This window comes from Cercospora beticola, chromosome 7, assembly GCF_033473495.1.
Source record: "Cercospora beticola chromosome 7, complete sequence".
Lineage (NCBI taxonomy): Eukaryota > Fungi > Ascomycota > Dothideomycetes > Mycosphaerellales > Mycosphaerellaceae > Cercospora > Cercospora beticola.
The window spans coordinates 2,787,769-2,801,390 of NC_088941.1; the positions used below are offsets into that span (position 1 = coordinate 2,787,769).

Consider the following 13,622-nt stretch of genomic DNA (forward strand, 5'->3'; position numbering starts at 1 on the left):
GCACCAAATCTTGCTGCCTGAGGCGCGAAGAACGCACTTTCTCGCCGATCGCGCTTGGCATTCTTTCCACACGAGCAGAATTAAGCGCAGTCAACTTCACGACTGTCTACACCCATCGACCAAGACAACAACAACCGCCACCATGGGTCGTGTCATTCGTGAGTGACACCGATACAACAGGAGGTGGACAGCGGAAACTACGAGGACGAAAATGCATACAGCCGACGCTCAATGCGACTGCAATCCTCGCCTTGTTTCCACTGCCGACCTCTTGCCTCCATTGGCGACGAACACATACTTACAGCAGTGCAGGCAACCAGAGAAAAGGTCGCGGCTCGATCTTCACGGCCAACACCCGCCTCAACAAGGCCCCAGCGAAATTCCGAACCCACGACTTTGCCGAGCGCCAGGGCTACATTCGCGGTGTTGTGAAGGAGATTGTCCACGATGCAGGCCGTGGCGCACCTCTCGCAAAGGTCGTCTTCCGTGACCCATACCGCTACAAGCTCCACACCGAGACCTTCATCGCCAACGAGGGCATGTACACTGGCCAGTTCATCTACGCCGGAAAGAACGCCTCGCTCACGATCGGAAACGTCCTCCCACTCGGCTCCGTCCCAGAAGGTACCGTGGTCAGCAACGTGGAGGAGAAGGTTGGCGACAGAGGTGCGCTCGGCAGGACGTCTGGAAACTACGTGACCGTCATTGGACACAACCCAGACGAGGGCAAGACCCGTGTCAAGCTTCCATCTGGTGCGAAGAAGGTGGTCAAGAGCTCCGTCCGTGGTATGATTGGTATCGTCGCTGGTGGTGGACGTACCGACAAGCCTCTCCTCAAGGCCTCGCGCGCCAAGCACAAGTTCGCTGTCAAGCGCAACTCATGGCCAAAGACTCGTGGTGTTGCCATGAACCCCGTCGATCACGTAAGAGATGCTCAGAGAATAGAGTGCAGGACAAGTGCTAACAATCGTCGTAGCCTCACGGTGGTGGTAACCACCAGCATATTGGTAAGGCCTCGACCATCTCTCGCTACGCCGCACAAGGTCAAAAGGCTGGTCTCATTGCTGCCCGGAGAACTGGTCTGTTGCGTGGTACTCAAAAGACCAAGGACTAGATGCATCTGGGGCAGTAGTGGTGTTGGCGTTGCAATGGGTTTGAACTGCGATATGCGCAGCTGTGGCATGGGTTCAAGCGTGGCTATGCAAGCGAAGCGCTACATACCAGGATTCATGAGCAGATCAAATGAGTTCACGTTCGAAAGAATCCACGCCCTCTTCCCACTCTCCATGGCACGAATGAGCACTTTGCAGGTCATGTATAACATCGGGCCAGACCTGAACAATAACGAGTGTTCAAGGGACTGCGTAGGGACCAGGTGGAGAGGACGGCTGTCGAAAAGCTACGTTATCAAGTTCATCTTCACAATGCAGGAAGGCTCCAAATTTCGTATTCGGGCTATCTTTGTGATTTCTGCGTGTTCGTGATGCGTGCTGCAAATTGTGAATTGCTGGGCTCCAGCAACGTCCCTCGTGCTCAACACCACAATCAGTGACGGGACCACCTCCCCCAGCAATCAGTGAAATTTGCCGCTCTCGCGTAGAATCGGCATCAGACGATTCCTCCAAATTGTCGGCGCAGAAACGCCACGCGGTTCAGGCGCTTGTTTCGGTCTAGACAAAGTAGAGGCGAACCAGTGGAGGCACTCGGACCCCTCCTTTCACAAGCAACGCGAGCGAGGGAGACGAAACTCCAGAAATAAACGCATGCAACTTGCCTCAGCATTCGCTCACCACATCTCGCTCTTTCGTTCACGTCCAGACAGCTGTCTTTCTCACACTCGTTTCTGAAACTTGAGAATTTTGTTCGTCTAAGCCCCATTGGCCCATCCTCGAACGTGCAGCAAAGCGTCGAGTGTCAGAGAGCTGACGTGGATCCGAAACGGCGCTGTTCGTCACTGCTTGTTGCTCGTGCATCCAGGAGAGAGCGGGCGAAACGATAGAAAACGTCACACTCATCACCCTCACCCGCCGACAGTTGGTCGTCTACTTTTCTCTCGATCATCACTGATCTCTTGTTGCTGTGCGCCGACGAAACAACGACAGCAGGGGACATTCTGGCATAATTCCTGGCTGGACTTCTTTGTTCTCACTGAACCTCTTTTCTATCCCACTTCCTCTAACAACTGGAGGGGTAAAATCTTGTGACACCAAACTGCAATTGTTCGAGACATCTCGCTATTGTCCTATTGTCGAGTGGTTAAGGCAGACTCTAATCGGCGGAACGAGGCCTCTTCCGAATCTGCCGTGCTCACATTTCTCTGCTCGATCCTGAGCAACCTGGTCGTCAACCACGTCGCGTGAGCAAGAAACAGGTTGTTGCCGACGCATCCCGGCAGCTTTTGGGGCGTTCACGATTACGTCCCACCACAACATCAACAACAACATCCACCTTGTCGAGTCCTGGTGATCTCGAGGTCCTCATCCCTTCCACTCGTATCAGCAAGCCGACTGCCCCGGAGCAGCAGCCGACAAGATGAATATCAATAAGAAGTTCGATCGCATGAAGCAATGGAGCAAGGAGCGCATGGGCGGGGAGAAGCTGTCTGACACAAATGAAGAGTTCAAGGCGCTTGAGCAGGAGATGGTGCTGAGGCACACAGGTACGACACGGCATTGGCGGGTAGGGAGGGCATTGCTAACGGGGGCACAGGTATGGGCAAGATGAAGAAGTCGGCCGATGTCTACGTGCAGCACATGGCGAAACGAGACCGATACCAAGAGAAAGATCAGCAACTACCCGTTGCCTATTTCGGTAGCACAATGGTCGCTCACGGCGATGACTTCGAACCAGATTCCGAATTTGGTCAATGCCTTTCCATGCTTGGCCGAGCTAATGAGCGGATCGCCCGCATGCAAGAGACGTACTGCGCCAATGCCACTAGCAACTGGCTGGAGTCGCTGGAGAGGAGCTTGGTGCAGATGAAGGAGTATGAGAAGGCGAGGAAGCAGCTGGAGAACAGGAGATTGGCATACGATACTGCGAGTCAGAAGATGCAAAAGAGCAAGAAGGAGGACTTTCGAATGGAAGAAGAGCTGCGGAACCAGAAGATGAAGTACGAGGAGAGCAGCGAGGACGTCTACCGACGGATGCTGGACATTAAGGAGGCAGAGGTGGACTCCGTGCAAGATTTGACCAGCTTCTTGGAGGCCGAGTTGACATACTACGACCGCTGCAGGGAGGTTCTGTTGCAGCTGAAGCGCGACTGGCCAGCGTGAGTTCGATTGTGCAACTTTTACTAAACCACAATACTGACATCTCTCCAGCTCCGGGAACTTCTCTCGCTCCAACACAGAATCACCCGCCAACGGCCGCAGCACAAACCTCTCAGCAGGTCGCAGCAACCGCTCCCGTGCTAGTAGCATTAACGACCGCTTCAACACCATCGATGAAGACGAGCCTCTGCCTCCTCCACGAAGGCCCACGATCTCCTCCTCGCGCGTCCCCTCCGGCGCCAACTCTCCCATGAAAGAACTCCCAGGCTTCGACATCCCCGCCCGTCCCATCGGTCGCAGCAACTCCGGCTTCGAAGGTCCAATGTCCTCCTCCTACAATGGCCGCTCGGAAAGTCCCTCAGCGAACACCATGCCCCGCCTTGCTCGTGTCCCAACCGAACCCAGCACTCTCCTCGGCGCGCGCTCGAATCTGCGTATCACGAAGAGCCGAGAGAGCAGCCAGCCGCCTCCTTCACATCACAATGAAGGGGTTTTCGGAGATGACGAGCAGTACAATGGCTACGATCGATACAATGATTTGCATAGGACAGCGAGCTACGGACAGGATGCGGTGTCATCAGCGAAGAAGGCCCCGCCGCCTCCTCCGCCGAGCAGAGCGAGCAAGCCGAAACCTCCGCCTCCACCGCCGATGAAGAGAAGTGCGTTGAGTGCGAATGACGCGAATCAGTGGCATTGAGGCGATGATCGAGAGCGATTTTGAGGTGTGTGTGGTAGCTACGGACTCCGGGCCGTGAGCTATATGGACGGGATTGAAGAGACTACGGAGCGAGCGCTGGTGTGCAGCACATGCAGTCAGAGAACAGACTCGCTTTGCCTAAAGGCTGCGTCAGGTGGAAGGGGAACGGCGGCTCAAATGCAAAGCTGTAGACTGTCCTCAATACCTATGAGCGTGGTTGCTAGTCTTTACTTGTGGTGATGCATTTTTGGAGCAACAAGGGAAGCAAGCATAAGCGATGGAGTTATTGTCCTTTCTGGCCTTGGAATGCCTGCCAGGTGCTCTCGATTGAGGGGCCTGAATCAGGCAGTCTGAGGTAGCATCCGATAGAGGAATGAAAGCTTGAAGCCCTTGGTTTCTGCACAGCGAATTTTGGTTCTGGGAAACTTAGCTGGAAATATGCATTTGACTGAGAATTCGTGGTCTTAGCTAGGAGGTATGTAGTCAGGGCGTATGCCTTTCCATCCATCTATAAAGTTCCGATATCTGCGTGGTCGTCAAAGCAGAGCGTGACATTGAGGTGAGGTGCTCAAGTGCTCGCTCCTTCCTCAATGAGGCTCTGCGGCGTGGTGGGGGGCGTACAGCAGGGAGGATTCGATGGGTTTAAGGCTGTCATCAGTACTCGAGTTGCAGCTGTGTTCCGGTCTACGAAAGATTTTCAAGTCTCGCCATGGAGCCACCGCGTGGTATGAGTGGCCGCGCAGCAACAGCAGATGCGCCTTTCGCGGGCGCTCTGGCATGTGAGGTCACGGCGGAAGCTTTCGGAGCAGCTGCCACCTGAGAAGTCAGCACCGAGGGGAAAGAGCAGGGCGAGCATGCACGACGAGAATGTTACGAACAGGGAAGTGAGAAGTGCACAGGATGTTTTGATAAGATATTCATTCCAGCTGTCTAAGCCCAAGAGACAGCGTTTTTGCAGCGCCTGGTGTCGCATGGCCGACACCTTTCTGCCCACTCACGTGCTTTTATTCCTGTACCGCTCGCTCAAATCCAGCCGCCGCCGCCTATTAGTAACAGGCCGCTCGCAGACGCCGGAAGAGGAGCAGTGGTAGCATCGTGGCTCATCGTAGTCGTGATTGTTCGTATCGAGATGTGTGAAGCCCAGCCATGTCAATCCCATGCCCATTTATTGCGCCCAACTCCAAGCAGCCAGATCCAGTTGTGGTAGAAATGTGCCGCCTTAAATGCGCAAGAATGGGGAAGGTGCAGGGTACTCAGAGAGGAAGAGAGTGTGCGGACGGAGAGTTCAGAGAAGCGGAGGAGGTGATGTTTAGCGGTCCTCAGCCCACTCGTTCTCTCGGCGGATCTGGTCCTCCTCCTCTGGCGTGAAGTCGTTCTGGATGTTGAACGTCTTGCGGATCTCTTCTGGCGACTTGCCCTTGATCATATTCGCGACAGTCTTGCAGCCGACGTCGAGCAGTGCCTTAATGTCCATGTAGTTCGCTGCGAGGATGATTTCGAAAAGCATCTCTTGGTCCACCTGCATGAACTTCTGGTCCCAGTCATCGATGTCGGTTGTCTTCTTGCGGGAATCGGCGTCATCGTCTTGCGACGGGGCGGGATCGTTCTTGTGGTGCTCGCACCACTCGAGGACCTTGCGGAGGACCGCCTCGGAGACCTGCGAGTTTCAGATTAGCGACTGTCTTAGATGCGCGACGAGGCGGGGCATGGTACTTACGTTCATAATCGGGATAGGCTCATCGCCTGGAGAGCCGAGATCCTCGATCATGTTCTTGATGAGCATTGAGCGCTCGGCGACTTTGCGCGCTGCGAAGGAAGTCAGTACATGAAGCGCAATAGTTAGGTGGTGGGTGACTTACTGGTCTGGAGCTCGACATTATCGCTCGAGACGAGCTTGATGTTCTGCTCTGCTTCGGCAGACATGTTTGCGGATATTTGTGTGATTGGATTGATGGATGTATTGGTGTTGCGATGCGTTGATCGAGGCGGGAGGTTGCGCGGTGGTGGTTGCGGAAGTGGTCGAGGTTGGTGAGTTGGGTCTGGTGGGAGTCGGAAAGCTGGAGGTTTAAGTGGTAATGATGGAGGTGGGTAGGCTGCAGTCGCGGGAAGGGCCGCGCACAAGGGTCCACAATCACAGTGTCCTTCAGTTTGTGCGTGACTCAATCACCGACAATGCGGAGCAATCAGGCAACTGCAGCGGTGAATGCAGAAGTGAATGGAGCACATGTCAGGCAGGCAAGCAAGGCGGTGTTCCCAAACATCTGCTTTATGCACGCCCGCTTGCATGAACGACGCCACTTTGTCCCCGAATGCAGCACAATGAAATGTTCCATGCTGCTGCTGCCTGAGGCTGCCACGCTCCTTTCACGGCTGCGCTGCGCTCACGCGGGCAAGTCGTCCCACGCGCCGCGACGTGTCGCGCTGCGTTCTGTCTCACTTTGTATGCTGCATCGCTCTCTTCCACGTCACCCACCGCAATCATCGTAATGCTGTAATCCTATTTCTCCTCTCAGTCGCTCCTTCATCACCATACACATGTCCTTCCAAAGACACCGCGCGAAACGACATCCACGGCGAAAATGTGGCGCAGAATCTATCTGCTGCTTGTGCTGGTGAGGCTTTACTTTGCGCTATCGCCGAGCTACATTCATCCCGATGAGCACTTTCAAGGGCCCGAAATCATCGCCGGTAAGTCGACAAACATCGTTCATCGCTTCTGCCATCAGTACTGATGCTCCACGACAGGAGAAGTGTTCGGGTATCCCATCTACAAAACATGGGAGTTCACCACCGACCACCCCATTCGCAGCATTTTCCCTTTCTGGCTGATCTACGGCTGGCCACTCACTGTTCTCAAATGGGTTCACGAAGGTCTTGGGTATGGTCCTGTCCAGCCCGCGACTGCCTTCTACTGCCTACGATGCCTCATGTTCCTCATCAGCTTCGTGCTGGGTGACTGGGCATTACACGAACTGCTGCCAGCCATCGAGAATCGCCGAACGGCCATCATGCTGGTTGCATCCTCCTACGTGACCTGGACCTTGCAGACACACACCTTCTCCAACAGCATCGAGACCATAGCTGTGCTCTGGTCCCTCGTGCTCATTCGAAGACTCTCCGACAACAATGACGCGGTGCAGGCTCAGGCATCTTGCGCATTCGCATTTGTTGGTGTTGTCGGTGTCTTCAATCGCATCACTTTCCCAGCATACCTTATGATACCCCTCTCCCAGCTTTTGCATGGGCTTTATCTTCAACCGCTTCGCATCCCCGCCATGCTCGCAGCCGGTCTGCTCACCATGGCTGTGGCGATCACCATGGACACCGAATTTTACAGCGGCTACAGGCCGCATCTCAGAGACCTTTTCAATACTGCCGTGTTCACGCCTCTCAACAACTTGACTTACAATGCCGATGCCGCCAATCTGGCAAAGCATGGTCTTCACCCGTTCTGGCAACATTTCGTCGCCAACCTTCCCCAGTTGATCGGTCCGGCATTCCCGCTCGTGTTACTGTCAGCAAGAAGGGGCACACTGTTCTGGTCGGCGATAGCAGGCACTGTCGCGCTCTCATGCTTTCCGCACCAAGAGGCAAGATTTCTCCTGCCCGCAGTTCCACTTCTTTTGGCCAGCGTGAGGATTCCACGGCTCGTACGACCTCACTGGATTGCCATCTGGACCATTTTCAACATCCTAGCAGGAGTACTATTTGGAGTGTATCATCAAGGAGGCGTCGTTCCTGCGCAGACGTGGATCGCCCAGCAGCCCGATATCAACCACGCGATATGGTGGAAGACGTACAGCCCACCACGGTGGCTCCTTGATGGAAGAAATGAAGATGTGGAAACGACAGATCTGATGGGCATGAAAATTGACAAGATGATTGAACAGCTTGGCATGGCAGCGCAGTGCGAGACTGCACAGAACAGAACTCTTTTGGTTGCGCCCAGCAGCGCTACTGCTCTTGACGCTTACACGTGGCCATCAGACACGAAGCACGATCTGGTGTTCACGAAACTTTGGCAGCATCGACAGCATGTTGGCTTGGACGATCTCGATTTTGGCGATGACGGAGTGCTGCCTACGCTGCAGAGAGTGGTTGGCAGAAGAGGGCTGACTGTCTGGCAAGTAAGCAAGCAATGCTAATTGTTCCCAGCGTGGCCAAGATATCGTTGTCATTATTCCTGATACACCTCGCTGAATGATGCCGCTTGCAGCACAGATGGCGCGCGCCACGCGGACGGACAATTGTCACGTTACCTCCTGACGCGAACCCGGCGCCGAATCAACGTATTTCGCAACGTGGTTGATACAGTCCTAGCATCCAGCGAATGTGCACCAGCTAAGCTGACACATCAGTGGCGTCGCTCTGCTGGAAAAATGTCCTTGCTGAACTACGCGTATCCTTCTCGAGTGCCGCGAGTCCCAGTCCGAGGCCAGAAGCTACCAACTTTACCACTGATCATAGTCAGTGAAGTCTAATCTCAGGCCCGCTTACTACCAAAAAATCGAGCACTTTTTTGAATGCTGAGGACAAGCCTCTTCACATAATAAATTCTACACGTCTCCCATCTCTACACTCATCTCTACATCTGACGCTACGCTGACTGCAGACCCATCACCACGACATCCTTCGCTCAAATCAGAGAAAAGACATACACATAGCAAGATGTCTCCAACCACAGACCGCCAACAACGCTACCAAGCCTCCCTCCAAGGCCTCGAGAGCCCCTACGAGTTGGCCGGAGTACCCTCGTCTCTCGCGTACGAGGTGATGGGAGCAGCCCCTTCCCCCTCCTCCTCCTCTCTCTCGAATTCTTTCGAGGACTCAGCCAACGGATTCGACCAGGCACCTATTGAGCTGGACACGATCCACACTGGAGAAATCCGCCAAGTAAAACCGGCTATCCTCCCCGTCCCTGTCCCTCCTCCCGCTTTTCTCTCCCGCTCTCGCACAAACCGCGCAGCTGAGAGACTCGCCGCTCGGTACTCAACGTACCCACATATCGCGGAAGCTTCGCGATATGTTCCCTCTCCACTTGTCGATCCTTTTTACCCGGATGGAATGACTTCACGTCGGGATATCGAGTCCCAGATGCCTGTCTCTCAGCGCAAGAAGGTTTCTGCGAGGCGCTGGAGACCCAGATTCCCCAAGTCGGTTTGTCTTGCGGCTTTTGGAGTTATTGTGCCGGTGCTGTTGATTACCGGGTTGGGAGTTTGGGCGAGTGAGTTGCAGAAGGAGGGGAAGTTGGGGGTTTATTGGGATGAGGGGGTGGGAGAGTGTAGGATTTTGGGAGGACTGAGGGTTGGGGAGGGGATTTGTGGGAGGAGGGGGATTGGTGGTGGAGAGAGTTGGGAGGGGTGGGAGTGAGGAGGTGTTGTAGGAAGGGGAGAGGGAGCTGGTGGCTCTGAGTGAGTTCCCGGAGTCAAGGCCCTTTGGAGGCGGATGGGATAGATTGTGCGAGCGAGACTTGATTGGAGAGATTGAAAATGTGATGATAATTCTCGTCTAATTTGCCTAGGTCGAGAGCAATGAGTAGCACAATTATTGAACTTCTTATAGCTTTTGCAACAGGTCCCATTTCCATTATCCAACACCACTTACACAATCAAAACCTGCGCCCTCCCCCTCCCTCTCCCACCACTCCACAATCTCCTCAAACTTTGCACACCAAACCCACATTCCCGCTAGAATAACCGCATCACACAATACCATCGCGGCAGCCGCGAAAGTCTCCGCTAGCAGAAACCTCAGCGTAGCATCCTTTTCCAAAGAAATCTCCCCATACCAGAACAGAATTCCCGTCAGAAGCACGAATGCTACCCATCCTAGACCGTAGATTTTCCAGTCCTTTGGCAGGAGTCCTTCAGTCTCGCGGGGAATCTGTTCCGGCTGAATCGTGCAATAAGTCCGTGGACGTCCTCTGAATTTGACGGGGATGCGTTCGAAAGGTTTGGGCCGGAAATTGAAGGTTGGTGACCAGTGCCTGCCTTGCAAAAGCTTGTCCCGGTATTCGAGGATGAGTTGCTTGGTAGTCATGGTCAGGCCCGAGTACATGAAGAAGAGGAGGACGGTACAAGGGAGGAGAAAAAGGCGAGCTTTGGCTTCAGTGTAGGTCAAGTTTGGGGAGGTGTCCCCTGGAAGGGGTAGAGGGGCCATGGTGGGTGGTATTGCTGTTGGTCTCTCTTAGGGTGGAGGATTTGATGGCATGCTTGGAGGCTTGCTCCAGGCGAGTGTCGTTGCTGGTCCTTGAAATGAGGTTGATGGCCTTGCCGTGGTCGTTCTTCAGAGATGCAATCTAGGAGGAGGCGTTCCAGCAGGTAAACGATCTCGATCTTCGTCGAGCGATCGGTCGCTAACCCATCTCAACCCATGAGTGGCCCGAATGAGTCTGTGAGGAACTGGAACTTGTTGGTTTGAATGTTGAGTGCAGTCTACGTCTCCTGGCTGGGGCTTGAAAGAGGCGTCGTCACTAGCCTCGTTGAATTGAGGCGAAATGTTGTTCATGAATTGTGAAATAGGAAGGTGGTCTCGTGCGATCAAATTGTAGACGCACAAATGTCGTGAATTAGAAAGTCCGGATCAGCCACAGCCACGACCAAGGTTTACGAAAAAGTGTCCTTCAGAATTTCGTTGCTCCGCTGCAAGCCGCAAACTTTGTTATTCATTGTCATTCTATGATAGAGATACTATGATCAGTCTGAACACGCTATGATGCTATTGTCAAAGTTCTGCTTGTTGTCAGCGTACATGCAAATGACTTACTTTGTTGCTCATGAAGGTGAGTGCTACACAAAATCAGTTACTTCAAGGAGCTTGACCAATAAAGCGGCTGAGTACGACAGAGATTGCCGGAGGCATGCGGACGGGTGAAGAACTGGTCTTCCGGGCAAGCAGTTCCGCAGTATCCAGATTTGCCGCGCTTTCGACCTGTTGATTAGCTTCGGACTTGGCCAAGTACGCATCGGCTGAAAAAGCAGAAGATTCTGCGCCGGCAATGGCCTGAGCGTCAGGCTGGGAGGCAAACTCAGCGTTGATCGCGGCGTTGACAGCCATAGCATCAGCGTTGGCTTCAGCGGCAGCTTGAGCTTCAGCCTTGCGTTGCCTTCGTTCTGCCTCTCTCACCTCTCGCTTCTTGTCGTAGCCCATCGGATCAGGCCACATACTCTCAGGAAACTTACCGCCGTTCTTGGCCCAGTGCGTCAGCTCAGCTTTGATGTTGGCAGATAGTCTGTGAAGATCGCTTGCAGACGGTCGTTCATTTGGGTTGTATGCGAGACAGTTCTGCAGTAAGTTCCTGATCGCTCGGTCATTCCTCATTGGCGTGTACTGGAGTTCATCGTCAATATCAGCGTCACAGTCGTAGGGTCGAAGGAAGATAAGCTGATAAAGCGAGCAGCCGAAGGAGTACATGTCCGAAGCTTTGGTGCAAATGTTCCGACGATAGGCAAAGGTGTTGGGGAAGCCTGGAGTTTTGAGCTCCTTCTCGCGTCTGAGAACTTCTGGTGCGAAGTAGCCATCGGTACCAGCTATGCCGTAGTTCTCGTCAGAGGTACAGGCAAGGCCGAAGTCGGCCAATCTGATCTGAGGAAATCTGTTAGCGGACATAGACAAGAAAATGTTGTTTGGCTTGATGTCGCGGTGGACGATCGATGGCTGACGGAAGCTCACGCTGTGAATTGTGTCCGTTCCAGCATCGTAATAGACATCGCCGTTGTGAATGTAAGCGAGCGCATCGATCATGCTGGAGACGAAGAGTAGGACGAACTCTCTCGGAATGTAGCATGCGGAGTTGTTGCCGGCGAAGTGGTCGATCAGATTGTAGAGGTCGCCGAGGTCAGCGAAGGGGGTGACAATATCGTTCGATAGTCGTTGATCTGTGTGTCCTTCGAGAACGTCGGCGATCTCGATGATGTTTGGATGCTTTCCAATCTTGTCAAGGATGGCGACTTCGTTAGGCAGCTCGACTGTAGGCGCGACCTGCTTGATGATGAACTCTTTGCCAGTTCCGCGGTGTTTGACCAAGTGGACAGGTCCTTCGGAGCAGTAGGTAAGAGTGCGGACGTGTTCGTAGGTATGCGAAAAGCTGAAGTCAGCAATTGGCTGAGGGACGGCAGCGGCTGGCATTGGCGGGAGATCGACTGGGGCCGAAACTGGGGTCAAAGATGTCAGCATGAACGAAGAGGACGAGGAAGCGCTCAGAGTTGAAGCAGAGCTGAGTCCGGGTGCTTGCGAGTGTGCTTGACGAGGCTCAGAAGGCATGTTGCTTTGCGGGCCAGTAGAAGCTGCCTCATATGTTCCATCGAAACTGCCCAAAGTAGGAGAAATGGTGCCATAGCCATTGCGACCGTATTGCGACAATGTGGACTGAGTAAAAGCGTGCTCAAGGTCCAGCTCAGCTCCGCCACGAGCAAAGCTGTACCAAGGCTTTCGTTCAGCCTTGGGTGTTCGCTTGCGTCGTGTCAATCGTGTTCTGCTTGACACACTGCGTGGAAGCATACCACGATTGCGGTTCTGCCAAAAATCCACCAGAGTCATGATCAGCGCAGCGATCACGATAATGTAGATGAATAAGATGATGGCAGCAGTATCGCGGCTTGGTTGTCGAGTGACTCCAGGCATCGATCGAATGTCGGTAGTCCGCTAGTATTTAAGCAGACTTCAGTGTACACGAACCAGCGTGTTTCTTTTCCGACACAATATCGTTGCTGGGACACCCGATGCAATGGGTTGAATTTGGTGACGAGGGGAGGGCACACAGAACCATTGTCGATGGGGCGAGACGAGAGGACATATATCGACTCCCGAACAATGCCTTGTTGGGCTTGCATGAAAGATGCTTTGTTCGAGGTCTGCAGCCTCGTAGTGGCGGCATGTCTTTGACTGGTGTTGTGCCTTTGTCCTCCATGGCAGAGCTTTCGCAGTTTCGCGCACAGCTGCGACATTTTTCCTGCCACTGTGGAATTGGAAGGCCGGCCAACTTGGTTGCCTGACTCGAAAGCAGGTTAGAAGCATAGACCGCGAATTTGTGGTGGAGGAATTGCGCAAATCCTCTGAATTAGGCACATGATTAATTGGCCTTCATTGTAAAATGTCAGTACGGTCTTTCATGTCTTTCGGAACAATGAATAGGAGTGTGGCTTACCCATTGACACATTTCACAAACAATGCCAGAAGCCATGCTCTAACGATTCTCGACTGAGAATGCAGGGGTCACGATCTGTGCAAAGTCATATTCACCATCGAACCTCGTCAGCTTGATTGAGCTTCCATATTCCGCGACCGTACTCTCTTGTCGCTGATCGATAAGTTCTGTCGAATCGAACCAGACACATCCGAAGTAAGTGCAGACACCACAACATCCGCGTCATACACCCATCCCGATCATCCTCACCACCGCAATTATGAGCGGCATGTTTGCAGCAGCATTCAATGCCATTCGTGGCATGGTTTCCGATCCCAGTCCCATCAGGAATACTTGATGCACAGCGGTGCCTGAGGCAGTCATCCGTTCTTGGCATTCACTCGCGTGCCTTACACGTAGATTCTCGTACCTCCGTAGTTCGTTCCTTAATCAACATTTGCAGTCACTATATCTCGTGTGGAACGTGCTCTTGCCAACTTTGACGCGGAGAGAGGCATTCTGCCGGCGA

The 13,622-nt window shown here is 53.6% G+C and overlaps 7 protein-coding genes across 7 annotated transcripts; 4 read left to right on the forward strand and 3 right to left on the reverse strand.

Annotated features, from left to right (window-relative positions):
• Positions 1 to 142: 142 nt before the first annotated feature.
• RPL2 (60S ribosomal protein uL2) lies at positions 143 to 1,114 on the forward strand (the record flags this gene model as incomplete). The annotated part of the gene is made up of 3 exons (XM_023601833.2): positions 143 to 158; positions 313 to 923; positions 977 to 1,114. 3 exons carry the CDS (start codon positions 143 to 145, stop codon positions 1,112 to 1,114), a joined length of 765 nt encoding a protein of 254 aa, XP_023450738.1.
• A 1,418-nt stretch (positions 1,115 to 2,532) lies between these two features.
• RHO25_011321 (uncharacterized protein) lies at positions 2,533 to 3,969 on the forward strand (the record flags this gene model as incomplete). The annotated part of the gene is made up of 3 exons (XM_023601832.2): positions 2,533 to 2,659; positions 2,710 to 3,271; positions 3,324 to 3,969. The coding sequence occupies 3 exons, from the start codon at positions 2,533 to 2,535 to the stop codon at positions 3,967 to 3,969; spliced, it is 1,335 nt and encodes a 444-aa protein (XP_023450737.1).
• A 1,309-nt stretch (positions 3,970 to 5,278) lies between these two features.
• RHO25_011322 (uncharacterized protein) lies at positions 5,279 to 5,892 on the reverse strand (the record flags this gene model as incomplete). The annotated part of the gene is made up of 3 exons (XM_023601831.2): positions 5,279 to 5,626; positions 5,687 to 5,775; positions 5,829 to 5,892. The coding sequence occupies 3 exons, from the start codon at positions 5,890 to 5,892 to the stop codon at positions 5,279 to 5,281; spliced, it is 501 nt and encodes a 166-aa protein (XP_023450736.1).
• Positions 5,893 to 6,548: 656 nt separating this feature from the next.
• RHO25_011323 (uncharacterized protein) lies at positions 6,549 to 8,114 on the forward strand (the record flags this gene model as incomplete). Its single annotated transcript, XM_023601830.2, has 2 exons — positions 6,549 to 6,657; positions 6,715 to 8,114. The coding sequence occupies 2 exons, from the start codon at positions 6,549 to 6,551 to the stop codon at positions 8,112 to 8,114; spliced, it is 1,509 nt and encodes a 502-aa protein (XP_023451061.1).
• Positions 8,115 to 8,637: 523 nt separating this feature from the next.
• RHO25_011324 (uncharacterized protein) lies at positions 8,638 to 9,339 on the forward strand (the record flags this gene model as incomplete). Its single annotated transcript, XM_023601829.1, has 1 exon — positions 8,638 to 9,339. One exon carries the CDS (start codon positions 8,638 to 8,640, stop codon positions 9,337 to 9,339), a length of 702 nt encoding a protein of 233 aa, XP_023451546.1.
• A 216-nt stretch (positions 9,340 to 9,555) lies between these two features.
• RHO25_011325 (uncharacterized protein) lies at positions 9,556 to 10,128 on the reverse strand (the record flags this gene model as incomplete). Its single annotated transcript, XM_065603397.1, has 1 exon — positions 9,556 to 10,128. The coding sequence occupies one exon, from the start codon at positions 10,126 to 10,128 to the stop codon at positions 9,556 to 9,558; it is 573 nt and encodes a 190-aa protein (XP_065459469.1).
• A 648-nt stretch (positions 10,129 to 10,776) lies between these two features.
• On the reverse strand, positions 10,777 to 12,591 carry RHO25_011326 (uncharacterized protein; the record flags this gene model as incomplete). Its single annotated transcript, XM_023601828.1, has 1 exon — positions 10,777 to 12,591. The coding sequence occupies one exon, from the start codon at positions 12,589 to 12,591 to the stop codon at positions 10,777 to 10,779; it is 1,815 nt and encodes a 604-aa protein (XP_023451503.1).
• Positions 12,592 to 13,622: the final 1,031 nt, after the last annotated feature.